Source organism: Macaca thibetana, chromosome 9 (genome assembly GCF_024542745.1).
Source record: "Macaca thibetana thibetana isolate TM-01 chromosome 9, ASM2454274v1, whole genome shotgun sequence".
Lineage (NCBI taxonomy): Eukaryota > Metazoa > Chordata > Mammalia > Primates > Cercopithecidae > Macaca > Macaca thibetana.
The window spans coordinates 128,389,907-128,417,295 of NC_065586.1; the positions used below are offsets into that span (position 1 = coordinate 128,389,907).

Here is a 27,389-nt window from a genome sequence, read left to right on the forward strand (position 1 = left end):
GAAGCTGGGGGTGTTGTCGTTTCCTGTCCCAGCTCCTCTGAGGCTGGGGTCGGGGAGGCTGGCCCTGCTGTGTTCTCGTGCCAAGGCTGCACAGATCACGTTCCCAGGGGTCCTGTCCACAAAAGGGCCACCACCAAGGCGGACCCCACCCCATGCAGCCAACCCAGGGCAGCAGAGAAGGATCTGGAGACCAGGCAGAGCAGGGACAGGAGTGTGCACCTCAGGGACACGGTGGCTAAGACCCAGCGGGAGGCTGGCTGAGGCCCCAGGCCCCAGGGACTGCACCAGGCCTCTCCGCTGTCTCACTCTGTGAGTGCTGCCAGGAGATGCCCCAGCAAAACGTTTTTCAGGACAGAGCGATACGCTGGTCAGTGGCTCCGGGGAGGACTACAACACGGATAAGTCAAAAGAAAAAATGGCACAACCTGCCCTGTGAAATCTGAGAGGAGCAAACAGGCCATGAAGGTGTTGGCAGAACACAGATGAGGCTGTGAAGGTCCAGCGGCAGCCACGCCCCCTCACCATGATACCAGCAGAGGCAGGGTCCTGGATGCACTCACTGGGAGGGGGGTGTCATGGGGACCAGGCTCCCGGCAGATGAGCAGCGGGGAGGGCTCCAGCCTCTAGAAAGGCAGATTCCCTCCAGGCCGCCGTCTGCCTTGGCACAGGAGGCCAACGAGGGGCGTGGTTTGTGACCTGCAAGCAGGAGCAGGTCTGGGCCCGGGTTTGGGGAACACCTGGGGGTCCAGCATTTGCTGCAGAGCTGAGGAGAGGAGCAGGGAGAAGCCGTGGGCTGTCATGGAGATGACCCCAGTGCTAAGAGGAGGGAACACGTGGTGCCGTACACGTCTGACTCTGCTGCGGCTGAGACTGAAACACAGCTGTCGCCTCCTCCTCCACCCCCAGGGCCGGCTGTGGCTCCACTTCTGTGGGAAGAGCCACCCCAGACTGCCCAGGAGGCCTCCCTGAGTCCAGCCCCACCCCATCCAAAGTCCAGGGGCCCCAAAGGAGAAGACGGGTACAGCCCCGCCCAATGGTCGGAGGGAAGCACACGATGGCACAGAATCGGCACCTGTCTGGCCACGGAACGTGCCCTTCTCTGTCACAGACTCTCCAAATACCAGGACTTGCTGCTGAGGCCTTTAAGTGCATCCCACAGCTTCTGACCAACCACAAGCAGAGCTGGCCAACTGAAAGGGCATGTGGACCACAGGAGGATGGTGGTGAAGAGCAGACGCCAACCACAGGCCCCGCATCCACCCAAGCCTGAGGTCTGCAGGGTCCACAGCAGCTTGCCGGGCCCCAGGGGAAGCCCCACAGGAGACGGACAGAGCAGGAGGCGGCATCAAGGTGGAGAACAGGGGCAGGTGAGGTTGAGGGGGCAGCAGATTCACCTGCCAGGCTCCACAGGGACTCTGAGCACCCATGACACCCACAGAGCCCCCAGCAGCATCCACTGCAAGGGGCTTTCCCCTCAGAAGAACAGAGCCGCAGCCCTGGGAACCACCTGCCCAAAGACCAGGCATGAAGCCAGAACACACTCCCACATCTGCCCAAAGACCAGGCATGGACCCGGAACACATTCCCACATCTGCCCAAAGACCAGGCCTGGACCCGGAACACATTCCCACATCTGCCCAAAGACCAGGCATGGACCCGGAACACATTCCCACATCTGTCCAAAGACCAGGCATGGACCCGGAACACACTCCCACATCTGTCCAAAGACCAGGCATGGACCCGGAACACACTCCCACATCTGCCCAAAGACCAGGCATGGACCCGGAACACATTCCCACATCTGTCCAAAGACCAGGCATGGACCCGGAACACACTCCCACATCTGTCCAAAGACCAGGCATGGACCTGGAACACATTCCTACATCTGTCCAAAGACCAGGCATGGACCCGGAACACATTCCCACATCTGTCCAAAGACCAGGCATGGACCCGGAACACACTCCCACATCTGCCTGTGGATCTCCACCTGGAGCTCAATGTCCCCACCCTCTGGAGTCTATATTCTCACCCTGGGAGACTGATGATAAACAACTAACAGATGGACACAGAGAAAATTACAACACTGTAGACTTAAGGAAAACCATATCAATAATGATGCTAACATTCCAATTAAAGAGCAGTCATTTTCAGACTGTATTTTTAAAAGCAAGATGCCACTATACGATATTTGTAAAAGATGTACTTCCTATTTAAAGACACAGGTTAAGAAAGGAAAAGGGTGGAAAACAATACATCGTGAAAACACTGATCATAAAGTTAAGTGACTCTATCAAAGGACACTTTGAACCAAGGGATATTTGACCAATTTGTAGAGGAACATTTTCCTAAAAGATTTAATCATCAGAAAGACACCAACCCTCAATGTGAATGCACCCAATAACACCCCAAAATATATGGAGCAAAAATAGACAAAGTGAAAGGAAGGAATGGACTAACCAACAGACACAGCGATAGATAATATCATTCCCCTCTATTACAGACAAGAAGCAAAACGCAAAACACTGATGTAAGGAATAAAAGGGCGGAATCACTACAGACATTAAAAGGAAAATACTGGCCGGGCGCGGTGGCTCACACCTGTAATCCCAGCACTTTGGGAGGCCAAGGCAGGCAGATCACAAGGTCAGGAGATCGAGTCCATCCTGGCTAACGCGGTGAAACCCCATCTCTACTAAAAACAAATACAAAAAATTAGCCGGGCGTGGTGGCGGGGGCATGGTGGCGGGTGCCTGTAGTCCCAGTTACTTAGGAGGCTGAGGCAGGAGAATGGCATGAACCTGGGGGGCAGAGCTGCTTGCAGTGAGCCGAGATTGCGCCACTGCACTCCAGCCTGGGCGACAGAGCAAGACTCCGTCTCAAAAAAAAAAAAAAAAAAAAAAAAGGTAAATACAACTTCATACAACAAACTCGACAGCTTAGATGAAATGGACAAAACCCATTCCCTGAAAGACACAAATTATCAAAACTAACACAAGAAGAGATGGAAAATCTGAAGAATCCTATATCTCCTAAAGAAATTGAGCTCATTATTAAAATATTCACACAAAGAAAGCTCCAGGGTCAAACAGCATCACTGGTGAATGTTAGAAAACATTTAATGGAAAACCACCACCAACCTCACACAAATTTTTCCGGAAAATCGAGGAGGAGAGAACACCTCTCAACTTATTTTGTGAGGCCAGCACATGCCTGATGTCAAAACCCGACAAGGACACTGCAGGAAAGAAAACATAGACCAATATCCCTAATGAACACAGATGTGAAAATTATTAATGAAATATTGGAAAACTGAATTCAGTAATACATAAAAACAAATCTAGAAATGAAAGGTTGGTATAATATTCAAAAATCAATGTAACTTATTACACAAACAAAATAAAAGAGAAAAATCACGTCCACAAATACAGAAGGAAAAGCATTTGACAAAATTCAACAACTGTTAAAAATTAAAAATATAAAAAGCTCAGCAAACTAAGAGGAGAAGAAGATTTCCTCTATCTGATCTATGACAAAGCTCAGCTAACATTATACTTAATAATAAAATATTGAATGCTTTCCCCCTAAGACCAGAAAACAGCAAGGATGTCTGCTCTCACTTCTACTCATTGTGCTGGAGATCCCAGACAGTGCAATGAGGCACAAAGTTTTAAAAGAAAGAAGCAAAATTGTCTTTATTCACAGATGATTTAAGAAACCCTCAAGAATCTAAACATATGATAATGGAAGTTCTGAGTGAGTTTAAGCAAGGCTAGAGAATACAAAGACAATATAAGCAATAGATTTCATTTTTTAAAAAAGCATAAAATACGTGGGGATAAATTTAACAAAATATCTGCAACACTTGCCCACTGAAAGTTAGGAAATGGTGCTGAGAAAAATTAAAGAAGACCAAAATAAAATGTCCCAACTGCCACAGATTCATAGATTAAAAAACTCAACTTTTTGGCTGGGTGCAGTGGCTCACACCTATAATCCCAGCACTTTGAGAGGCCGAGGCAGGCGGATCACTAGGTCAGGAGTTCAAGACCAGCCTGGCCAACATGGTGAAACCCCGTCTCAACTAAAAATACAAAAGTTAGCTGGGCATGAGGCAAGAGAATCGCTTGAACCCAGGAGGCGGAGGTTGCAGTGAGCCGAGATCGTGCCGCTGTAGTCTCTATCCTGGGCGACAGAGCCAGACTCAGTCAAAACAAAACAAAACAAAACAAAACCTTAACCTCAATTTTTTTTTTTTTTTTTTTTTTTTTTAAGACAGTCTCACACTCTGTTTCCAGGCTAGAGAGTACAGTGGCACAATCTCGGCCCACTGCAACCTCCACCTCCCAGGTTCAAGTGATTCTCCTGCCTCGGCCTCCCAAGTAGCTGGGATTACAGACGTGTACCACCACACCCGGCTAATTTTTGTGATTTTCAGCAGAGACAGGGTTTCTCCATGTTGGCCAGGCTAGTCTCAAACTCCTGACCTCAGGTGATCTGCCCGCCACAGCCTCCCAAAGTACTGAGATTACAGGCGTGAGCCACCGCGTCTGGCCAAAAAACCTCAATTTTCAAGAGATCCATTCTCCCTGAATTGATCTCTAGTTTCAATGCAATCCTAATCAGTCTCTCCTCCAGAAGAGTACAAATGACACTAATGAGTTACAGAAATTGACAAACTGGGATAAAATAGCAAAAATCTAGAGTAGCCAAAATAATTCTGAGAAAAAACAAAACCGGGGTTTTGCTTCCAAGACTTACAAAGCTATAGTAATAAATAATGTTGTACTGGGGTAAAGACAGACATACAGGTCAACAGAAAAAGAATAATGTTCAGGAACAAACCCACAATTATAAGCTCCTTTTTTTCCCAAAAACAAAAAACAAAAAAAAAACAAAAAAAAACAAGTGCCAAGGTAATACAAAGAGGAAACGGTAGTCATATTTCAGCAAATAGTGCTGGACCGTAAAAACATCCAGATTAAAAAAAGGAGAAGAGTGGGGGAGGGAAGAAGAGGGAAAAAAATCCTCAACCCTCACCTCATGTGAAACATAAACAAAAATTAGCAGCTATAAAACTTCTAAAAGAAAACACAGGAAAAAAATTCTTACAACCATGAGTTGGTCGAAGATTTCTTAGAAAGAACACAAAAAGGTCAAACCATAAAGGAAGAAATTGATGATATACTGAACTTCATCAAAATTTAAAACTTCTTTCTCCAAAACCACCATTAAGAACTAAAGAGGAATGAGACAAAGATGCGGAATTGGCTCCTGTGAGCCAGTGTAGCCAACTCTAACCCAGAGCTGGGCTGCCTCTGAAGGGCCAAGGGCGAACTTTCTGAGATGACAGACACGATCTACATCTTTATTGCAGCGGTGGTTATGTGACTGTATGCCTTTGTCAAAACTCATTAAATCTCAACCTTAAAATGGGTGAATTTTATTTTATGTAAATTAGCCTTTAATAAAACTGATTTTAAAAATTAACCATATTTCTATGCACCAGCAATAAAAAATGTTTACATGAAACTAAAATAATGCCAGTTACAGTAGCATAAAACAAATAAAAATTACTTGGGGATAAATTTAAGATGTACAAGACTTGTATACTGAAAACTACAACCCATGCGGAGAGAAATTAAAGACCTCAATAAATGGAGAGATGTACCATGTTCATGGATTGAAAGACTAATTATTATTAAGATGTCCAGCCTCCCTAAAATTGAGTTATATTTTTAAACACAATCTGAATCAACATCTTGGCAGGCTTCTGTATGTATAAATCGACAAGTTTATATTCAGAATTTATACGGAAATACAGAGGATCCAGAATTGCTGAAACAATTTTGGGAAATGAACTAAGTTGGAGGACATAAAAGTCTCATTTAAAGATTTAGTATAAAGCTACAACGTAAATCAAGACAATGTGTTACCAGTAACAAGAAAGACAAAAAAAAAATAGAACCAAACATATTGGTTTTTGACAAAAGCACAATGGTAATCCAACGGGGAAACTTAAGTCTCTTCAATGAATGATGCTAGAATAAATGGATATCCACATGGAAAAATGAATCTCTACTCCCATTTCACACTCTGCACAAAAATTAATTTGAAATATATCTTAGACCTAAACTTGACTTTAGGATAGATGAAGATTTCTTAGAGGAGACACAGACTACTCATCAAAAGAGACCACTGAGAAAATGAATGGGTGAGCCATAAACTGGAAGAAAATACAGTGCATCTGTCCATCAAAGGACTTGAATACAGAATTGTTATAGAACTCCTACGACTTAATAAAACACACACAGAAATGGGCTAAAGACTTGCACAGACACTTCACAAAGTAAGCCATACAAGTAACTGTCTTAGTCAGTTCAGGCTACTTTAACAGATTGCCATAGACTTGGTTCCTCAAACAACAAAGATTTATTCCTTACAGCTCTAGAGGCTGGGAAGTGTAAGATCAAAGCACTGGAAGGCTCAGTGTCTGGTGAGGGCCCACTTCTCGGCTCATAAACAGCTGTCTTCTCTCCATGTTCTCACAGGGTAGAAAGGTGGTGAGAGAGCCCTCTGGGGTCCCTTGTTACAAAGGCATTAATCCCCTTCAAAAGGGCTCCACCCTTACCACCTAAGTACCTCCCAAAGGCGCTAGGTCCTAATACCATCACTCTGGAGGGTGGATCTCAACATATGAACCTGGGTGGGGACACAAACATTCGGTCCATTGCAATGTTCAATAAGCACATGAAAGAGTCGTCAATATCATCAGTCATCAGGAAAATGCAAATGTTCCTAACACCCAAACTTATTACATTTGGAAATGCCCATTATTTGCCAACCTCGGATGCATAATTTTCTTGATAACTGTATGGTCATCCAACAGCAATCAGATTTGGCCACACCTGCCAAAGAGATTCTGCTGTGCCTCTAAGATACCAGCTGGCCATCCTATGGGCCAGCAGATGCCTCTACCACAGACCTCAAGAAGAACCCCAGGACCCAGCCAGAAAGGAGAGCAGGGCTGGGCCATGCCTGCCTGCTGGACACTGCAATACACTCCCTAAGGGAGACACAGCCTTGTGCAACACTCATGGTCAAAAAGGCCGACTTCCATGTACCCAGCTCCCTTCCACGTTGACTCATCCACTTCCTCTTTCTACCCAGTTAAGTTAAATCTAAGCATTTATTGAGCACTTACATGTGCAAGACAATATGGGGTCCAGAGCGAACACGACCCGGCCCCTGCCCGCATGGCTTTCTCTGCCAAGGAGAGAGATGTGCTCCTGCAGCAGGTAGTACCTAGAGAGGATGCGATTACTGTGCACGTGTGTGTGCATGCATGCTTACAGGAGAATGACATCTCCAAACACAAAGCCAGATCCTCTTGGCCAGATCATCTGACTGTTCTGACGTTTATGAGGATGGATTCCAAGAGACCCCTAAGAAGCTAAGGTCCCCAGGACTACCCAGGAGGATGCCAAAACCAAGCCAGTGTCCAGCATGCTGTGTCCTAAGGCACCCTCCTGACCACAGCATGCTCAGTGTCCTGAGGCATCCTCCTGACCACAGCCCTGGGGCGCTGGGCACTGCTGCCCTGAGGGCCCAAGGTGGCTCTACTGCTGTTCACAGGGCCACCCTCCCAGGGCCATCATACCCAAGGCCACCACATCCAGGGCCATCATGCCCAGGGCTACCATGCTCAAGGCCACCCAACCAGGGTCACCACACCCAGACCCACCAAGCCCAGGGCCACCATGTCCAGCACTACCCATCCAGACCCACCATACCCAGGGCCACCCATCCAGAACTGCCACACCCAGGGCCACCTCGGGGCAACCCAAGGGAAACAGGGCAGGAGAGGCACAGCCAGTCTTCCACCGGCTTCTGCTGCCTCGGTTCTCCCCTGCCTCCCTTCCAGCTCTCTCCTGCATTCTGATAACAGCCCTCGTGGCTGTGGGACCTCACTGTTTGCATGTTGAAAAGACAAAATCAACACAGCAACTGCACGTAGAAGAGAAGAAACCACTGGAGGGCAAGTGTAATTAACGGAAATTTTCTGAATCTTCCAATTAGCTCGGCAGTGGCTGAGCTGGCTTGTGCTCTCTGGAGCATTACCGCTCTTTAATTAAAGGAATGCGAGTTCATTTTGGCACAGGTTTCCTGAGATCCACTGCACTGGGCCCCTGGACACGCCACACAGGTCCACAGGAAGCACAGGCTCCACTGGCTGTGGGTGACCCTGTCCCCTCAGATGTTCTCGGTCCGAGATGTGTGTCATCCTTGTGAGGACGGGGCTCTACTTTCTGAAGACCCAGGAGCCCTGTGGACACCTCCTCGTGGCCTTGGAAGAAAGAAGCCCATGGTCAAGCTGTGCCGAACAAAGCCCAGAGGCATGGTCACCTGCAGAGCCCAGGCCACCTAGTGGGAAGAAGGGCTGAGCCCATGAGATGCCAGCCTGCCCAATGGAGGTGGGCCAGGAGCCTTCCAGAGCACCCCTCTGCAAGTCTGAGTTTAGAATCACACCAGGTACCATCTTTCACTCATCCAGACTCCTGCAGGAACGCTGAGCCTGAGCTATGCCAGCATTCAAGCAGAGCCACGGGGCTCATGCAGCAGGCCTCGGGAGAGAACCTTCAGGTCCCAGAGACCCCGTCCCCGCCACCCTGGCTCTGACATGCCTGCCATCCTGCACTGAAGACCCTCAGGCTGCAGAGCTGAAGGACACAGACCACATGGCCTCCATGTCCACCTGTGTGCACAAGATGGCCATCCCCAACCTCCTGCCCCGGCAAGCCTGATGCTGACAGCGGGAGGCGGTGTGTCTCCCCTCCCTCTCAGACACCAGTGGGGAGCAGGGAAGAAGAGCACTGCAGTGAGGTCCACACATGGCCATACAGCCTTCACTTCCCACCCTCGCGCTGACCTCTGTAGACCTGGAGGCTTCCCCTGCAGGGGCCCAAGGTTCCTACAGGGACTGAGCACCTCCCAGGACGGGCCTCAGATCCCAGTCAGCACCGGGCCTCAACATTTCAGCTACTCCCAAAGTCACAAAGAGCAAGGACATTGGAGGCAGACTGCCACCCTGGACATCCAGTGCCACCATAGGCACCTCCACGAGGAGTAGACAGCCAGTGCAGCACACTCTGAGCCCAGGAACCCAAGCCCAGCCCTCGCAAGCACCCCCAGGACCATGCATCAGCCAGGCAGGGTCCCCTCACTGCCACCAAGGGCCTGGGTATCAGCCTCTGCCTCTCCATCCATGCACTCAATGCTCACACACTCACCACATGCACATCGATACACACTCTCTCACCCACACAGTCACACACTCATCCACACTCAGTCTGATGTATTCATCCACACACTCAAACACACGTAAACAATTCATGCATGCACACACATTCACACACTCACATGCTCATGCACACACGTTCGTACATTCGTGCATGCACACATGCTTCCATATTCATGCACTCCCGCACTTGTGCTCATACCCATACAGACTAATCCACAGGTCCCCGGTGACAGCCCAGGTGCTCTGAGGGGCACCCAACGCAAGACCCCACCCAAAGCGGGCCCTGGAATTATCGGAAAAAAAGACACCCGACCTGGAAGCCGCTCTCAGAGGCTTGGTTGACACCATCCCCTGGAGCTCTTCTATAGGAAAGGTGTGAGGAAGGGCATCAGATTGCCAACCTCCCACCCTCTGGAGATGGTACCTGAGCCCCGCGGCCTGCTGCCAGTCCCTCCCTGGTCCCCCTCCCCGAGCCTCGCAGCTGCTGCCGGTCCCTCCCTGGTCCCCCTCCCCGAGCCTCGCGGCCGCTGCCAGTCCCTCCCTGGTCCCCCTCCCCGAGCCTCGCGGCCGCTGCCGGTCCCTCCCTGGTCCCTCTCCCGGAGCCTCGCGGCCACTGCCGGTCCCTCCCTGGTCCCTCTCCCGGAGCCCTGAGGCCTGCTGCTGGTCCCTCCCTGGTCCCTCTCCCCTCCCTTCCCCATGCAGACATCCCCCTCCTGACTCGGTGCTGCAAGTCACTCAGGACACAAGACTGAACCAAGGAGACGAAACCTGCCCCATGCAACGTGCAGGGAAAGAGGCTGACCCGGAGGTGAGCAGTGAACAGCAAACATCAGCAAGTGGGGGGGCACAGCACGTGCGGGGAGGTCAGTGCAGCACATGCATGTGTGTGGGGAGGGAAGCGCTGGGGAAGAGCCAAGAGAGGCCCGGGGCCAGGGGGGCTGGGGCAGGACTCAGAGTGGGCCTGGCTGAGAGGAGGATGGGGCAGCCATCGCTGCTCTCACGGTCCCTCCACCCAGGCCCGGCACCTGGTGGGCTCCCCTCCTGGCTCTGAGATGTCCCAGGGCCAAGCGACTGTCCTGGCCAGCAAGCTGTGAGCCGCTCTCGGGCCAGGGCAGGCAATTCGTCGCCAGCAAAAGATGTCTCAGAACACTCCTTCTCCCACTCCAGCTCCTGGTGGCTGCACCTTCACACGGGCCAGGGTGACAGTGAGCCAAGCCCTCCCTTGGATTCATGGGGACACAGAGCAGGCGATAGAATGAAGGCCCTGTCATCCTCAGCCACTGGCTTGGGGTGGCTGTTACTGCAGAGCGTCTGCCACCCAGACTGGGCCAGGGGAGCGAGGCAGCTGGCCAGGCACACGGAGGGTGCCATGGGCAGAGCTCCTTTAAGAAGCAGCGGAGGGAACGCAGGGCAGGCAGGGCCAGAGTGGGGGTTGGGGAGATCACACAGCCAGGCATGTGGTGAGCCTGGGCCTGAAGAGCAGAACCAGGAGCCCAGCAGGCGGGAGGTCCAGCAGACTGGGCCACACCAACCACTGCCTCGGGAACAGGGGGGCAGCCCCGAGGAAGTCCTGCCAGACTGGGGCGGAGCTGCACTGGGAATGCAGAAGGTGCCAAGGCAGAGGGAGCCCTTCGGCGGGGAGAGCCAAGAGAACACCCAACAGTTGCGGGCACGAGGGAAGGGGCCCCCAAGGGAGATCAGAGGTGGGCACGTGCAGGGCCTTCAGGCGGGGCCGACGTGGGGCATCAGCACTCGCATTTGAACCTGCTGAACTGAGACGCTCCAGTGGCAATGTCCAGTCAGAGGGTGGGCGGAAAAGCCTGGAACGTGGGAAACAGGTACCAGCTGGAGACAGGAATTGGGAGTTGCTGCCATATAGGTAGTATTTGAACCATGAGATCACCAGCCTGTGGGTGGCGTGGGAAGGGAAAGAGCCCCGAGGCCCCAGCATGGCAGAGTAGGAGTCGGAGTCAGAGATGAGGGGTACCCGCCGAGGAGGACATGGAGGGGGCACGGGGAAGGGGGTTGGGGGTCAGGAGTGTCAGACCCTGCCATAGGTCGAGGCCAGGGAAGGCTGGGAACAGAGCACAGCCACAGGGAGGGGCCGCCCCAAGGTAGCTTTGGAGCAGGCGGGGCAGATCCCAGCTCCAGTGGGTTTTGGAGAACTGGAGGGGAGGCCTGCAGACGGCAGGGAGGGAGTGAGTTTGAGTTTTGCTAAGAAATAGGGCTGTGGGCTGATGCTTTCGCAGCACAGGAAATAAAGCACGTTGCTTATTCACTCAACAGCCACACACCAAGCGCCGTGTGATGCCTGGTGCCCTTCTCCACTCTGGGAACATGCGCGGCTTCGCCCTTAGCCCCTGGGGAGCTCCAGCTAGGTGTAGACACAGCTATCAGCCATTGACCTCGCACCATCTACAGCCGACAGCTCAGCCTCTGATCAGGGCACAGTTCGGTGCACCAGCCCCTACCCAGGGCCAGCACCGTGGACAGCTCTTCCCCAGAGCTCCAGGTTCCGGATTCCAGAGCCCTGCAGTGCCTTCCTTCCCCTTCCCCGGAGGTCCTGACCACGGAGTCAGGCCACAGGCCCCGCAGCTGCCACGTGTGGTGGCTTTGTTTTGTCTTGATCTGTCCTGCCCCTGTATGATGCGGGTGTTCTGTGAAATCATGGGGGGTCCACAGGGGAACACTGAGGTCCGGCCAGCAGAGCCAGGACAGCTCCAGATGTCAGCGGCCTCTGCCCCTCTCAGTGTGGACTGTGCCACTTCAGTAAACCCAGAGAAACAGCTTCCAAAGGAGGCCTGTCAATTCACATGCCCACCGCAAGTGCATGGAGCAGGTGCATGGAAAACATGTTAAGCTGAGCGAACAAAGTGACAGGAAAAGCTAAGAGTCTTCAGCCAGCAGTGACACCATGGGCTTTGTGCCTTAAAAAGGTCACTGTCCCCCCCAGAGCAAGGAGCACACTGGGACCCAGAGCTCAGCATCTAACACCATCCTCCTAACAAAGAAACCAGGACTCCTTGGAGGAAAGGCCAGTTGTAGGGCTGGGTAAGGAAACACACGGGGTAAGCCTGCAGCGTCCTGCAATGCCCAGATGTAAGCAAGAAAGTGATCAGAAACTCACAACAACAACAACAAAAGCACCGATGAAGGGGTGTCGAAGGAGCCAGGGCCACAGACAGCTCCCAGTGGCCAGACTGGGACGAGGTGACCAAGAAACCAAAGTAATGATGGATTACAACCAACGTGTAAAACCAGCACCCACGAGTCCACAGTGGTATCAATGACGGGGTAACAAAATTAACGCAAGGAAGAGACAAATCTATGCAGAAGAATTCCAGGCCAGGCGCCGTGGCTCACGCCTCTAATCCCGGCACTTTGGGGGGCCAAGGCGGGCGGATCACAAGGTCAGGAGTTTGAGACCAGCCTGGCCAACATGGCGAAATGCCGTCTCGACTAAAAATACAAAAATTAGCCGGGTGTGGTGGCGCCTGCCTGTAATCCCAGCTACTCGGGAGGCTGAGGAAAAAGAATCACTTGAACCCAGAGGCGGAGGCTGCAGTGAGCCGAGGTTGTGCCACTGCACTCCAGCCCGGGCGACGGAGCGAGATTCCGTCTAACAAAGAAGAATTCTGAATAATGTATACAGATAAGCCCCCTTGATGAGGGGACCATAACTGCCCCCTGCACCCAGTGTGGGCTGCATATGGTGCCGTCCTTCCAGGGAGGACAGTGTGGAAAAGGGAGAGATGGGACGTCATGGTGGAGACACGTCACCAGTGACAGGGCATCAGCAAGGAGGTGTGTGGACAGCATGTCGTCTCATTATGAAGTCATGAGAATGGCGTTTACCTCTGTGGTCTTCCTCCCAAAAACCCATAACCCTGAGAGAAACATCAGACGAATCCCAGTTAAAGGACATTTTATGACACATCTGACCAGTGCCCCTCAAACCGTCAAAGTCATAAAAAGCAAGTTTGAGAAACTGTCACAGCACAGAGGAGACTAAGGTGCCTGGAGACTCACGTAACACGGGATCTGGATGGGATCCTGGGACAGAAAAAGGACACTAGGGAAGAACTGAGGAAATCTGAATCCAGTGTGGACTTCAGTTCATAACAAGGTGTTGATATTGGTCCTCTAGTATGACAAATGCACCCAGTTAATGCAAGACGGTAACGTGAGGGGAAACTGGTTTTGGGGAACATGGGAACTCTCTGTATCAGCTTCACAACTTTTCTATAAATCTAAACTGTCCTGGAATAAGTTTTTTTAGGAAAAGCACTTTTAAAAGGTAACAAAGATTTTTGCATGTTTTCCAGTATGAATTGGGAGGTCATATGAAAAACTACAAATGGTTGTTTTATCAGTGCTGAGATTACATAAGATGCTGGATTTCTTAATTTTTTTTCTTGCCACTTTCATTATATAATAAAAAGCTATAAAAGAAGAAAGATCATTCTGGCACAGCATCTGGTGGTTACACGGGGCAACCACACAATTTATCACCCAAACCAGGCCACTCGGAGAGAACAAGGGGCCGCTGTCAGTAACGACACTGGTCAGCCGGCAGGAAGCAGATGTCCCAGGCGACCCCAGGGCACGGTGGCCACAGAGGCAGGACTCACAGGCCTGTGCCCTCCAGGATGCCCAAAGCCTCTGCAGCTCTGGAAAGGAGTGTCAGGGCCAGTGGGGAGGCCACGGCAGGGGGTGCAGGGAAGGAGAGGCAGCCCAGGGACAGGGAGGCAGACGTCGCCGCAGACAGAGGCCGAGGCCTGGGCACGGCTCTGCCCAGTGTCCTCTCCCACAACTCACCACCCCCTTCACCTTTTGTTTCCTTGTGGTGCCCGAGCAGGTGCAGCTTCCGGGCAGGTGACGGTCACAGCTTACTTCCTGTGCCTCTGGCTGCTGTGGCTCTGGGGAAGGGGCACCAGGACCCAATGACAGAGGACTCCCCTCCTGCTGGGCCCCCACCCCGCACCCTCTGCAGGACCCACCCCGGCCCCTCCTCCGTGACCATCCCCAGCGTGTCCGGGGCAGCCAGTCCTCACTGCCTCCCTACCCGTGCCTCCGCCCCTGCCGCCAGCAGACCCTGAAGATCCACCGAAAGGCCTGCTGTGGCTGTTCATGGTTAGCCCACCCCGGGTTTTCCAACTGCCACCTACAGTTCCCAGCCCCACCAGGGGCCACGCCAGCCCCAGTACTAGCTGGGCCACACGCTCTGGGGCCGGGGTCCCAGGGTCCAACCCTTTCTTCAGAACGGATTTTTTTCCTCCCCTTTTCCTTTGTATCTTTCTTCCTATTTCATCTTTTTCCCTCTTTCAGTCATGTGCTAACTTTACAGATTATCTTTTCTGCCTTTGGAGATAAAACGTCACTTCAGAAACACAAGATGACTAATGTTTACAAGAAAAAGGAAAAAGAATTGGGGGCAGAATAAACAAAGACCCTGGCAGTCACAGGTGTGTCCTTCAGGGGCAGTGCAGGGCCCTGAGCCAGAGCTCCACGACTCCCCAGCAAAGCCCCCACAGTCAGGAGCCCACCCTGCGGCCAGGAGCAGGTGCACACCGGCCTGGCCCCTGGGGCTTTATTTTCCAAACTCAGGAGGATGTTAACTCCACTCCAACTTCCTGTTCGTTTGTTTTCAAGTACAAACAGCCTCCCCTCCAAGATCTTTCAGTTTCAAAGCTCAGAAGATGCTTTGTGTCTCCTGGGGTCTCGGGGCTCTGCAGCAGCGACCCGGGTACACTGGAGAGTGCTTGGCCACTTGGCTAAACTGCAGTTAGAGGCGGCTGAGACAGAACTCCTGTGATGCCGGCAGGTGGCAGGCAGCGGCCCCACTCCCCGAAGGTCATGCTTCCAACTCATCCCTGCTCTCCTGGCCCCATGTCCAGCTCTTCCCAACAGCCCTGCTGAAACGCAGCAGCCCTAGCCCACCCCCAGACGCAGAGACTTCGTCCTGTGTGGTCCCTCTCCTGAATCTGAGCTGGGCCTGTGACTGGCTCCAACCAGAAGGGGTTCAAAGTGACACGGTGCCAGCCCGGGCCTAAGCCTCAAGCAGGCATCTTCTACTCTGCGTCTGTGGGCGCCCTGGGGCCTGTCAGGAATTCCTGCTGCCCCAGTGAGGGGCCCAGCAGGGAGAAGAAGCCGAGACTCTGAGGACAGCTGCGGTGGTGTGAGATGCGTCCACGGGTCCTATGGCAGCCCCTTCCGAAGTGGGGTCCAGCTCCCCTCCCCTGAGGATGAGCTGGACTTGGTGACTTGCTCCTAACAGAATGCGGTGCAAGGAGCCTGGGGCTCAGATCCTCGCTGCGGCTTCACCCTCCTGCTCAGCTTGCTGGGGAGGGAGGGAGTGGAGCGGCGTGTGCGGGGTCACTGGGGAGCCGAGCGCCGCGTGCGGGGTCACTGGGGAGCCGAGTGCCGTGTGTGGGGTCATGGGGGAAGAAGCTGAGTGCCGTGTGTGGGGTCACCCAGGCAGTGTGTGGGGAGGCTCCCTCAGCAAGGAACAGAGGCCTCCATCCAAGAGCCACATGGAGAAGCTGGCCTGGAAGTGGTCGCTCCAGTCCCAGTCAAACCCTCAAGTGGCAGCAGCCCCAGTTGCCATCTTCACTGCAGCCTCATAAGAGACACCAAGAGGACTCACCAGCTAAGCCACTCCTGAGTCACCGACTCAGAAACTACAAGACAGAGCTCACTGTGGGTCACTAGGCTTTGAGGAAATTTGTCAAGCAGCATGGATAGCTAACTGAGACCCCAGCACAAGACCCAGCAGCACGGACAGCTGATCCACCAGCCAACAGCGAACCGAGACCCCAGGACAAGACCCCTGGGGAGGTTTCCACCAGCCCGCAGCTCTCTGAGTCGTTCTGGCTGAGGCACCACATACCTGGATGAGGGAGCCACCGTGGACGTTCTGGTCCCACAGACATCACGCAGAGCAGAGTGACCCATCCCCGCTAGGTCCTGTCTGAATTTCCAGCCCACAGCATCGTGAGAAACCACAAGGAGGCTGACAAGTCACTAGTGTGGGGTAGTTTATTAGCAGCAATAGAAAACTGGAACAATGTGTCCCCTGGGCACAAACAGGACCCCGTTTAAGAAACGCGGTGCCAGGACCCTCAGCCCTGTTATTGGGCACAAGAGCCGCCAGGAACAGCTTTCCCGTGGTGAACAGAGGCTCTGAGGTCAGATATCACAAAGTAACTGAGGACGGGACCCAGGGTGCTGGCACAGGGAGAGGCAGAGGTGCATGGAGAAGGCGGCGCCAAAACCCCTGCAGACTCCTGCTCACATCCCAGCATCGTGGGCAAAACAAGACAAATGTCATCCTTGCCAAGGCCCCAGAATGCGCGCAACGCCTGTGCTAGACTCCTGCAGACATTCCAAACACAGAGGCGTCTCTCTCCTGCTCTGTCACACTTTCTGCCTTCTGCGTTCGGAGGACGGAGAGTCATGATGTGAATTCAAAAGAGGAGAAACCTTTGCAAAGTCAACTTTCTAAAACACTGTGAGAAACGGAATGTGCTCAGTTCCTATTTTTAATAAATTGGGGGCGACACTGACTCCCACCTACACCATCTCCTTGGCTTCAGAACTTAAATAACATCAAGCTGGGTTTCCACAGGATCGGCAGGGCCGGAGCCCAGGAGGAAGCACAGCAGAGACCCTGGGGCTCCCTCCTCACAGGTGGAGAGGTGGGGTGAGATGGGGCTGGATAGAATCTTGGGGGGACAAAGCTAGGCCAGGGCAAGCACCTCCATCTGCACTCCTGCCCAGCCATGCTGATCTCTGCAGCAGCCTTGATTTTTAAAACAACAGATTTCAAATCAATGAGGAAACTGTTTTCTGATGAAGCAGGTGTGCCATAAAAATAATAATTGTATTGCTTATAGCTTCCCCCAAACTGTCTCAAGTTCTGATCTTTATCATCAATCAGCAGGTTGGTCTGCCTGTATACTGGGAGAGGGGAGGGGCCTGGCATTTGCCCATGCCCAGGGCAGGCAGGAGACATTTAAGGAAGCGCTCCAGGCACAGAGATGCCACCCCGGGTGGCCACTCACCCCCACTGACAGCCAGAGCCGAACAAGGTGGCATCCTGCTCACGGAGGGTGGCTGAGAAGACCAAGGTCTAGCCACGTGCCCAAGTATTAGTCAGCAGCAGCAGGAGAAATGGTGGTTCACAGAGCTTTATTTTTATCTCCAGTTATACCCAGACAGCAGAGGGAGGGAGGTTCAGAGAAACACACAGCTCAACGGAGCTTTTTAGGTGAGGAAGAAAATCTGGCTGGGAAGGGAAATGACACCAAGTAGAAGGTCTGGTCCTCCACCAACGTGAGCCCAGACTCAGCTCCGAGCTTCCCAACACCAAGTAGAAGGCCTGGTCCTCCACTAACGTGAGCCCAGACTCAGCTCTCAGCTTCCTAACAGCAAGTAGAAGGCCTGGTCCTCCACCAACGTGAACCCAGACTCAGCTCCGAGCTTCCCAACACCAAGTAGAAGGCCTGGTCCTCCACTAACGTGAGCCCAGATTCAGCTCCGAGCTTCCTAACACCAAGTAGAAGGCCTGGTTCTCCACCAACATGAACCCAGATTCAGCTCTGAGCTTCCTAATACCAAGTAGAAGGCCTGGTCCTCCACTAACTTGAACCCAGACTCAGCTCCGAGCTTCCTAATACCAAGTAGAAGGCCTGGTCCTCCACTAACGTGAACCCAGATTCAGTTCTGAGCTTCCTAATAACAAGTAGAAGGCCTGGTCCTCCACTAACTTGAACCCAGACTCAGCTCCGAGCTTCCTAATACCAAATAGAAGGCCTGGTCCTCCACTAACGTGAACCCAGATTCAGTTCTGAGCTTCCTAATACCAAGTAGAAGGCCTGGTCCTCCACCAACGTGAACCCAGATTCAGGTCCAAGCTTCCTAACACCAAGTAGAAGGCCTGGTCCTCCACCAACATGAGCCCAGATTCAGCTCCAAGCTTCCCAGCACCAAGTAGAAGGCCTGGTCCTCCACTAACGTGAGCCCAGATTCAGCTCTGAGCTTCCTAATACCAAGTAGAAGGCCTGGTCCTCCACCAACGTGAACCCAGATTCAGGTCCAAGCTTCCTAACACCAAGTAGAAGGCCTGGTCCTCCACTAACGTGAGCCCAGACTCAGCTCTCAGCTTCCTGATACCAAGTAGAGGGCCTGGTCCTCCACCAACGTGAACCCAGACGCAGCTCCGAGCTTCCCAACACCAAGTAGAAGGCCTGGTCCTCCACTAACGTGAGCCCAGATTCAGCTCCGAGCTTCCTAACACCAAGTAGAAGGCCTGGTCCTCCACTAACGTGAGCTCAGACGCAGCTCCGAGCTTCCCAACACCAAGTAGAACGCCTGGTCCTCCACCAACATGAGCCCAGACTCAGCTCCGAGCTTCCTAATACCAAGTAGAAGGCCTGGTTCTCCACCAACGTGAGCCCAGACTCAGCTCTCAGCTTCCTAACACCAAGTAGAAGGCCTGGTCCTCCACTAATATGAGCCTAGATTCAGCTCTGAGCTTCCCAACACCAAGTAGAAGGCCTGGTCCTCCACTAACGTGAGCCCAGACGCAGCTCCAAGCTTCCCAACACCAAGTAGAAGGCCTGGTCCTCCACCAACGTGAGCCCAGATTCAGCTCTGAGCCTCCCAACCAGGAAAAGACAGGGTCAGGGCACAGGGCACAGGCCCTTACTTGATGTAAGAGCCGAGGGGCTCAAGAGTAAGGCTGGGAAGCTGCTCTGAGTGGTCCGGCAGGGCCTGGCCCGGAACCCAGGTTCCTCCCTAGGAGGGTCCTGCCTAACATAGCAGGGAGCGCCTGTTAGGTGTGGGGGCCCCGGGGAAGACAAGGCCCCACAGTCGGCTCGGGGACACAGGATGCTCTGCCCAAAAGCGCGGGGCCACACCCCCCAGGAGCCCGCCAGTGGACACACCGGACTACCCTGCCTCAGATCCGGGTCAGAAGAGAGATGCCGCATCCCAGTGTAAAGGAAACGGTGCGGGCTGCTGGGCTGGGTGAAACTGCAGGATGTGAACCATCAGCTGCACATCAGCCACGTGAGGAGAAGGCTGGGCCTTCGAGAGGACCAACAGGAACAGAAGGAGGAAAAGCAAATTAAAAGAGTCCACACCGCGAGGCGCCCTCTGATAACCGGCAATCCCGTGGTAAAGAGGGTTAGAGATCCCTGCTCCGGGCCAATCGGGAGCCTGGGCCAAGGGACCAGCGCCCTATGGGTTTCCTGCCCTCACTCACCATGATGCACCGGCTGTATACTCACTAAGCTCTCGCACTCAAAGTATGTCCGCGGGCCAGCAGCACCAGTACCACCTGGGGGCGGCTGGAAATGTGGGCTCTTGGCCCCTCCCCAGGCCAGCTGGATCTGCGGTATTTTCACAAGCCCTGGGTGACTGGGGGTCCAGGACAGGCAGGAAAGCTGCTCTGAGCGGTCCCGGCTCCGTGTGGAAGAAACACTTGTCTGTGACTTTGCCTCCCTCAGATCACCTTGGAGTCTCTCTGGGCTTCAATCCCTCAACAAAATCACCTCCAATGCATCCTTGCATTACTTCTCAACTGGAAAGCTGGGTGGTTCAAGTTTTAAAAGAAAAGCCGGCTTATTTTTAGCCTTGTAAAATGCACAACCAGATGGATAGACACGCAGAGCTGACATTTGTTACATAAAAAGCATGACAGTAGGTCCCGAGTCCATTCTGGAGCAGCCTCACAGCTGGGAAGGAGAAAAGGCGTCAAGCTGCACAGCTGCCCCAAGGGCCCCCAGGAGACCCGGTGCTGGGCCCAGAATGGGGGAAGCCAGGAGCAAACACGTGAGGGGGTGCCCGGCAGGAGGCCAGGACCATAGGCCTCCTCCTCAGTCCACACCCCAGCCACCAGGCTTCTGACCACCAAGCCCCTGCACTGTGGGGGACGGGTGTCTGGGCCACACCGAGAGCCACACCCCCACCCCCGACCCCTGCCTCACAGGGTCAGGAGGAAAGGAAAAGGGCACCCTCCAAAATGCGAGTCCACACCTGACTGTGAAGTCTTTCCACACTAGGGCTAAGCTGACGCTCTGGAGGGATGACCCATCCACACCGACTGTGCGGGAGGAGCAGTCCCCAGCGTTAGCAGCCCACCCCTGGGCTCAGGACCTTCTCTCTTCTCTGCTCCATGAGCTCCGGCAACACCATAAGGAAAGACTGAGGCAAAGTCATCACAGGGCCACTGGAGTCACTCCCAGGCAACGTGACCGACCACCCAGAAAGCCAACAAAATGAACTTCAAAGCTAAAAGAACTAACGAGAATTTAGCGAAGTGAAGTCATGTGCAAGAGCTGGCAAAGTCTTGGCCACACACAAGGTGAATGTTGTAAAAGTGGACTGTTCCTTCACACCAGCAGCACCCAGTGTGGAAACGGCCACACTCAGTCCAACACCAACAAGCAACTAGTCCCACAGGCCAGGAGCAGCAAGGGCGCAGCCTGCCCCGGGGGCCCTCAGACCTCTACACAGGGAAACATCCTAACCACATTCACCCTGGAAAAGCGGAGAACTAACACAAGGAGAGAGCTTTCTCACTCTCAGTCAAGTGACACTCCCTACAGGCTGCAATTTCCAACACAAGAAGTGAAACCACAGAAGCACTAGAAGAAAGTGCAGATGCAGGTTTATGAATTAAATTATTATTAACTATGCTGGGAAGGACGTCTGTCACATAACAGCAAGGCCGGACGCAGCCACAAAGGCAGACGATGAGTCTGACCACACACAAATTAAACACATCCGTAGAGAAAAAAGCCAAGTAGCAACATTAAAAGATAAACGAGGAACACGGGAGGGAAGCTGCTGAAGGCTCAGCCTGTCTATCAGGAAGGGCGAGAGGAACCTGCGGCTGCCATCCCACAGGACACAGGACACACGCTGCTAACAAGCACCGGCAGGCAATTCAAACAGTGTGGAAACACGTGAAATGTATTAGGAGCTGAATGCTCTAAACATTTAAGGTAAAAAGATGATTAACCTCATTGGTAATCAAATAAACTCAAAGCATGACTGCCATCTTTTAATCTTTTAGACTGGCAAAAAATAGAAATATTGCTGATACCTAAAGCTGAAGAGGACTCAGGGGAAAAGGCGATCAAACCCTCTGCTTCTGGAGCAAGCGAAAATGGGTTTTCCCTTCCCGCGGGCTCCGCTGGGAGCAGGTCTCCTGGTTCTCTCCCCTCCAGGTGCCTCCTGCCGCCCGCTGCACTCGCTCCTGCCTCCCTGTCTTGTCAATCTCCCTGCTTCCCCTCTGCCTGGTCACCCCACGACAGCAGGACTCACAAACAACGGTCACGGAGGGACCAAGTGAGCAGCCACACATGTTAAGGTATTTCACATGGACCCCTTTGCCTGAGCAATGTCATTCCTAAAAATGTATCCTAGGGAAACAATGCTAAGTGCACAAAGACAAATCTGCAATGATGTTCATCAATATGTCGTTTATGATATTTATAAAACAGAAACACCTCACTGTGCTGTGACAGAAAACTAAGTAAGCAGAGAATGTCACAGCTGCTCAGAGGAGCACTGCAGAGTCAGTATTCTCAGCCCCGACTGCTGGTAAAACTCAAGAGGGACTTGAAGACAAGCCTGAGCCTGAGCCCCACCCCCAACCCACCAAGCTCCCCCCAACCCCCGCCCCGCAGTTCTCGGGTGTGCGGCTTGAGCATCTGCATTTTTTAAGAGTGCCCAGTGAATGACTCCAGTATACAGCCTGGGGCTGAGAACTGTTGTAAATTCAGCCAACAAATGATGCCTCAGGTCTGTAAGAGGCTGGCGACATATTGCTGAATCAACAAGCACATTACAGCAAACTGGCGTGCAGAGCAGGATCCCACTTCTGCTAACAAAGAGAGAATGTTTCTCCACGGCTGTACCCGGGACTGTAGTCCCAGAAAAAGGCTGGGAGGTGACACCGTGATCTCAACGCCAAAGTTACAGATATCATGGCATAAAGTACAGAATGGTTCTAAATGCATACATTTTAATGCTTTTATAATTAGGAAAAAACAAAGGTGTTTCTAATTTTAAGAGATGACTTGAGGAGTCTGGGAGCCGCTGGTCCTGCCTCACTACATGCCCAGGCTGGCACCCTGGTCCCGCCTCACTTCCTGCCTGGCCCAGCACCCTGGTCCCGCCTCACTTCCTGCCCGGCCTGACACCCAGGGCAGGCTGTCCACAGCCTGTGAGGTCCTGTCCACTCCAGCCTTCCACAGATGAAGGCAAACCCCCTCAGTGAGGAGCTGCTTCCTGCTGGTGGGCTAATGCCACGTCAGGCTAGAAACAGAACGCTGTGACCCCCTGAGACAGGCGAGTGTCCCCCAGGTCACACAGCTGCTCAGTGGGAAGGTGCCGGAGCCTCCTCTCAGGTTCACTTGGTATCACCAGGACACCAAGACAGACAGGAATGAAGGGGCTCGTTCAACACCACGCAGCTCTGGTGCAAAGCAGCAGCAGGAATACTCCCTAACCAAGTTCAACCCCCAAAATAAATTTTTCACCAAAGTCAGAGAAGGGATAGAATGGGAGGACGTGAAGGGCTGAGGGGAAGGAAAACTGGAGCCCCCCCCCCCCCCAATTCTGGCATGACGAAGACATGCAGAGAATTCTGTATATGCACCAAATACCTGCCAAATTAGGAAAATGGTTCTGGAGTCCACAAGGATTAAAAGGAACAGAGGACATTTACAATCTTTTATGTCACAACTATGCCTATCAGTTGAAATTTACCTGGCACTTTGTTAAACAGCACTCTTACTTTCTTTTTTCCTTTTCTCTGCATACTAAATTTGATATATTAATTAGGTGTTTTAATATAAAAATTCATCAGAAGATCTCGCATTGCCATAGCAACCGTGCAGATTCAGTAAACTCGAGACATCAACACAGCACCAGGGCCTCCTTAAGCCAGTGCTGCTGCGGGGCCAAGAAAGTACCAGGGAAATGACTGCGCCAACCTGAAAGGGGTGGGACTTAGGGGCCACAGTCCCTTCCTAAAAGACTCTCCTTTCTCCTTCCAAACTGAGTCCCCAGCGTTCACACTCACAGGGGCACAACATTCTTCTGCAAACATGTGCTATGACTCCCAAGTTGTCTGTGCCCTGCCAGTGACAGAAAGGAGGGAAGCGGTCACCGCCCAGAGAACGTCTTCTGCTATTTGGGCCAGGGCCCAGTCTTGCCCTCCTCATTTCACCACACAAAGCCCAGCTAAGTCCCGGTGGGTGCTCAGTTTGGGGATGCGGCTGCATGCCACGCCATAAGGAGTCAGCGGCGTCCGTGGGACACCATCAGCCGAGATCTCTGCCGTCCTACTACAGGCAAATACGGTGATGCCAAGGGTGTGAAATAATTCCCAAGTCAGACCATGAGCCCCACAGACAGACTCTGTGCTTGCTCTTTTTGCCTTTCTAGTGATCCTTGAATTCTGTGACATAACACACGGTGAACACGCAGGAGAGTCTACCTTACAAAGCTGAAGGCAGCCCAGTGCCACACCGCTGTCTCCATTCCCACCCCTGGAGAGCACGGTGCTGAGACCCAGAAGAGCAGCCAGCGCTGAACCAGATGCATTTCTCAGATGTTCTCTCATCCTGCAGCCAGAAACTAGATGCAAATCTGCCTCCTGATCAGCTCCTAGTTCACTCTGGGCTTTCTTTACTTTGAATAGTTATGTTAAAAACAAAAACATTTATCAAACATTCACCACCGTGAGTTCTGCCGTCCCAAAGTTCAGGACACAGTGACGGGCCACCCTGGAGCGTGCGGGGCCTGGTGTGGCTGGGCCTTCAGCCCTCCTTCTGGGCAGCACAACAGAAATCCCTAGTGCTGTCTCCGGGAGGAATGCCGGTGCACGGCCCCACACTCACCAACGCTGGCCCGAGGTCGTATTATTGTAATTTCCCATAATGCTTCAATTATTTATCGCAAGTAAATAACCTGGGCTCCTGAGCGCTGTGCTCTAAAATTATAAAGGATCCATCATACCTCTGCAGGCTGTCTACAAATGAAAAATGCACATTTCAAGTATTTCAAGAAAATGTCAAAAAACATGAAATGTGTCATCAATGTACCATTTTAAATGATCTGCATGGTATCTGTAAAACAGCTATAAGTTCACGTGTGACTGTATTACAGTGCCCACAGGCACAGGCGGCACCGCACCTCCCTGCAGGTGCTAAGTCGGGGGTCCCCGGGGTCCCTTGGCACCCCGGGAGGTGTCCCTGCAGGCCTGTCCCATGTCATCTCACCTGCCTTCTCTGCTTTCTACGGCGCCCACCGCTGCACGGTCACTCAGGAGACACCAGTCCCCGGGGCTGGCAGCTCTATCTGCAGGACTGAACAGTGCACTCGTTCCTGGGAGGGCAGGTCTCTTCACAACGGCTTGGCCCTGCCTCCAGCGCACATGTGTGAGCAGAGAATGGACACGGCGCGGTCACCAAGGAGACTGAGCCTCTGAGCGGCCAGGCCCCGCCACCTGTGGGGCGGGAGCCTCACTCGGACTCCGCAGCACAGGTGAGCGCCTCCCTAACTGCAGAGTACAAACGAGCCGCACGTGGGCCCCAGCGGATCACGGAAAGCGGAAAGCCTGGCTGCCACGGGCGGTGGGCGGAGGCGCTCGCTAGCCGGGAGCCGCCACAGCTGGGGAGACCCTCGCCCCGAGGGCCCGGGCCCAGCCTGCTCCTCCCGCGGCGCCGCCACTGGAAACGGAGGACTTGGGCGGGCGCCCCGGACCCGCGTGGGGCCCCAGCCGCCCGGCGCGAGCTTCTCCGGAAGCCGGGGCGCCCCGGGACGCCGTCCCACCAGGGGAACCCCCGCGGGAAAAAGCGCCCCGCCCCGCCCGCCCCCGCGAGAGCGCGCGGCCCCCACGCCGTCCCCGCGCCCGCACTCACCGTCCTCCTTGTCGTCAAACACCGGCCTCCGCGCGGTGGCCGCCGACATGGACGAGCCCATCCTCTTCTTCCACTTGCTCCAAGGAAACAGGGGGCGCGGCTGCGCGCGGACATCGCCCGAGTCCCGGGCCCGGGGCTGGCCGGCAGCGGGCGGCTGCAGGGCCGAGGGTGCTTCGGAGCCGGCGGGGCGCGCACGGCCGGGGGGCGGCGAGCCCGGGGGCGCCGCGGCGCTGCTGCCCCTGCGCTCCGCGCCACTCCTCATCGCCGGGCCTGGGTGCGCGCTGCAGCCGGAGCCGGGGGCATAGCTGGCCCTGAGGGCCGGGAGTGGCGGCAGCAGGAGCGCTCAGGGCCGGCAGCGTCCGTCGCGAGCTCTCCTGGGCGGCAGAACCTGCCCAGTAGACTGAGAGCGCTGGGGGCGGGGCTGGGGCGGGGCTTCTGGAAAGGGCGGGGGCGGGGCGGAGCTGAACGCCGGGGCGTGGAAGGGGCGGAGCTCCGGGAAGGGGTGTGGGCGGGGCCGAGCCGGGGGTGGGGCAGGGGCGGGGCTAGCGCCTGGAGTGCCGCTCGGGACTGGGTGGCTGCCACCAGTCTAGGAATGGGGGTTGTGGTTCGCCGGGACACGGGCACCGCGGCTCAGACTAGACGGCGGGGACGAGAGTGAGGGAGGCAGGAAGCGTCCCCACGGGTATCCTGGGGCCCCGGAGGTCGGCGTCCCTGGCACGGGGACGGCTCTGCCCGGCACGGCGGCTGGACCTTCTCGCGGTCTCCGCGGGCCTCCCTCCCCCGGCCTCCTTCGTGAAAACAGCCGGCGCGCGGGCTTCCGCCGCCCAGTACGAGGAGACCTAAACTCCAGCCTTCTTTGCGCAGGGTGAGGTCGGGCTGCAGGCCGGGGATGCGGGCGGCGGAAATCGGCCGGGCAGGGCCGGACTCACGGTCAAGAGGCTGCAGGCTGCGCCCGAGCGCTGCGCCAGAGGGTGGGGCGGGGCGGGCCTGGCTGCGAGCGCGCACACGCGGGCGCCCGAGTGGGCGCTGAGCTCTGAGCACGTGCGGCCGCGCTCTCGGGCACCCGCGTCCAGTCCTCGCGACCCCTGTCCGGCCTGAGACCGCGTGCCTCAGTCGCCCAGGGTCCCCTTGTCCAGATGCGACAGGGGCCTCGGCACTCGGCGTATTTCGGAGGCCTGGGGCGCGGCTTGACCTCCGGGCACCTCCGACCCTGCGCGGAAAGCGCGGGGCGCCTTTGAGTGCCCTGGAGAAGGCGCGGCTCTGCATGGAGCCTCGCCGCCTGCCCCTGGTGCTTGTCACTGAAAAATCGGTTTTTGCTACCGGGCTGTTTGACTTTAGGAAGCCTTTACCTCCTTAGGTTCTGCCCTGTAGCCAGGCCACAAAGACGGGGTCCCTTCCTCCCCGGTGAAATCCTGGATGGGATTTCCTGCTGCCCGCTGGGAGGATAAGAGGATCCCCCACCTGGCTCCAAGGCCGATGTCTCCCGCCCCCGCCCCTCCCGCCGGCACAACTGTCTATCCGGTCCTTCAGCCTGCCTCCCCACGGCCACTGCCCTAACCGCCTGATGCATGAAATGTGAGCACAGGAAGTCTGTGCGGCTTCTGGGCCAACAGGAGCCCCCATCCTTTGGGGACTGCAATGAATGGAATCACTGCCCATTCACCTAGGACGTGCGCCCGCCTGGACATGCACCGCCTAAGACATGCACCCGCCTGGACACGCACCCGCCTAACACATGCACCCACCTGGACATGCACCCGCCTAGGACATGGACCCACCTGGACATGCACCCACTTAGGACACATGGCACGCATTTCACTACTGAGATTTAGAGGGTAGTTTTATGGCAGCACAACCTAGGTTACCTGACCCACCAGCCACCGCAGGTCTCCCTGCCCGGTCAGTACAGACGCATTGGTCTGTAACTAAACTTCCAGTGCACAAAGCCCAGTTCCCAGCCGCCGCAGCCGCAAAGCTCTGTCCTCTGCTCTCCCTCAAAGCTGCCATTCTCCAACAGGCACACAGAGGCAGCGGGCTCAGCACCTGCCTCAGAGGAAGCCCTCGGTGCCCATCCCGGCAGGAGTGGTGAAGGAGCGTTTGGAAGGAGAGGCACGGAGGCAGGGCAGTGCCTGGAACCCTGTGCACCCGGC

General features: G+C 54.4%; 1 protein-coding gene and 1 long non-coding RNA gene across 4 annotated transcripts in view; one reads left to right on the forward strand and one right to left on the reverse strand.

Moving 5' to 3' along the window:
- The window catches only part of STK32C (serine/threonine kinase 32C), a 101,462-nt gene extending 75,827 nt beyond the window's left edge, over positions 1 to 25,635 (reverse strand). For both annotated transcript variants that reach the window (XM_050805518.1, XM_050805517.1), the window contains exon 1: positions 25,240 to 25,635. In XM_050805518.1, coding sequence (XP_050661475.1) covers positions 25,240 to 25,353 — 114 coding nt within the window. In that variant the 5' untranslated portion in view covers positions 25,354 to 25,635. The remainder of the gene's footprint in view (positions 1 to 25,239) is intronic.
- LOC126963327 (uncharacterized) lies at positions 18,081 to 18,730 on the forward strand. Of its 2 annotated transcripts, none has more exons than XR_007729028.1 (3): positions 18,081 to 18,206; positions 18,331 to 18,392; positions 18,703 to 18,730. It is a non-coding gene; the product is annotated as an uncharacterized LOC126963327 (long non-coding RNA). The 2 variants fall into 2 exon arrangements; XR_007729027.1 differs by having other exon boundaries at positions 18,579 to 18,703.
- Positions 25,636 to 27,389: the final 1,754 nt, after the last annotated feature.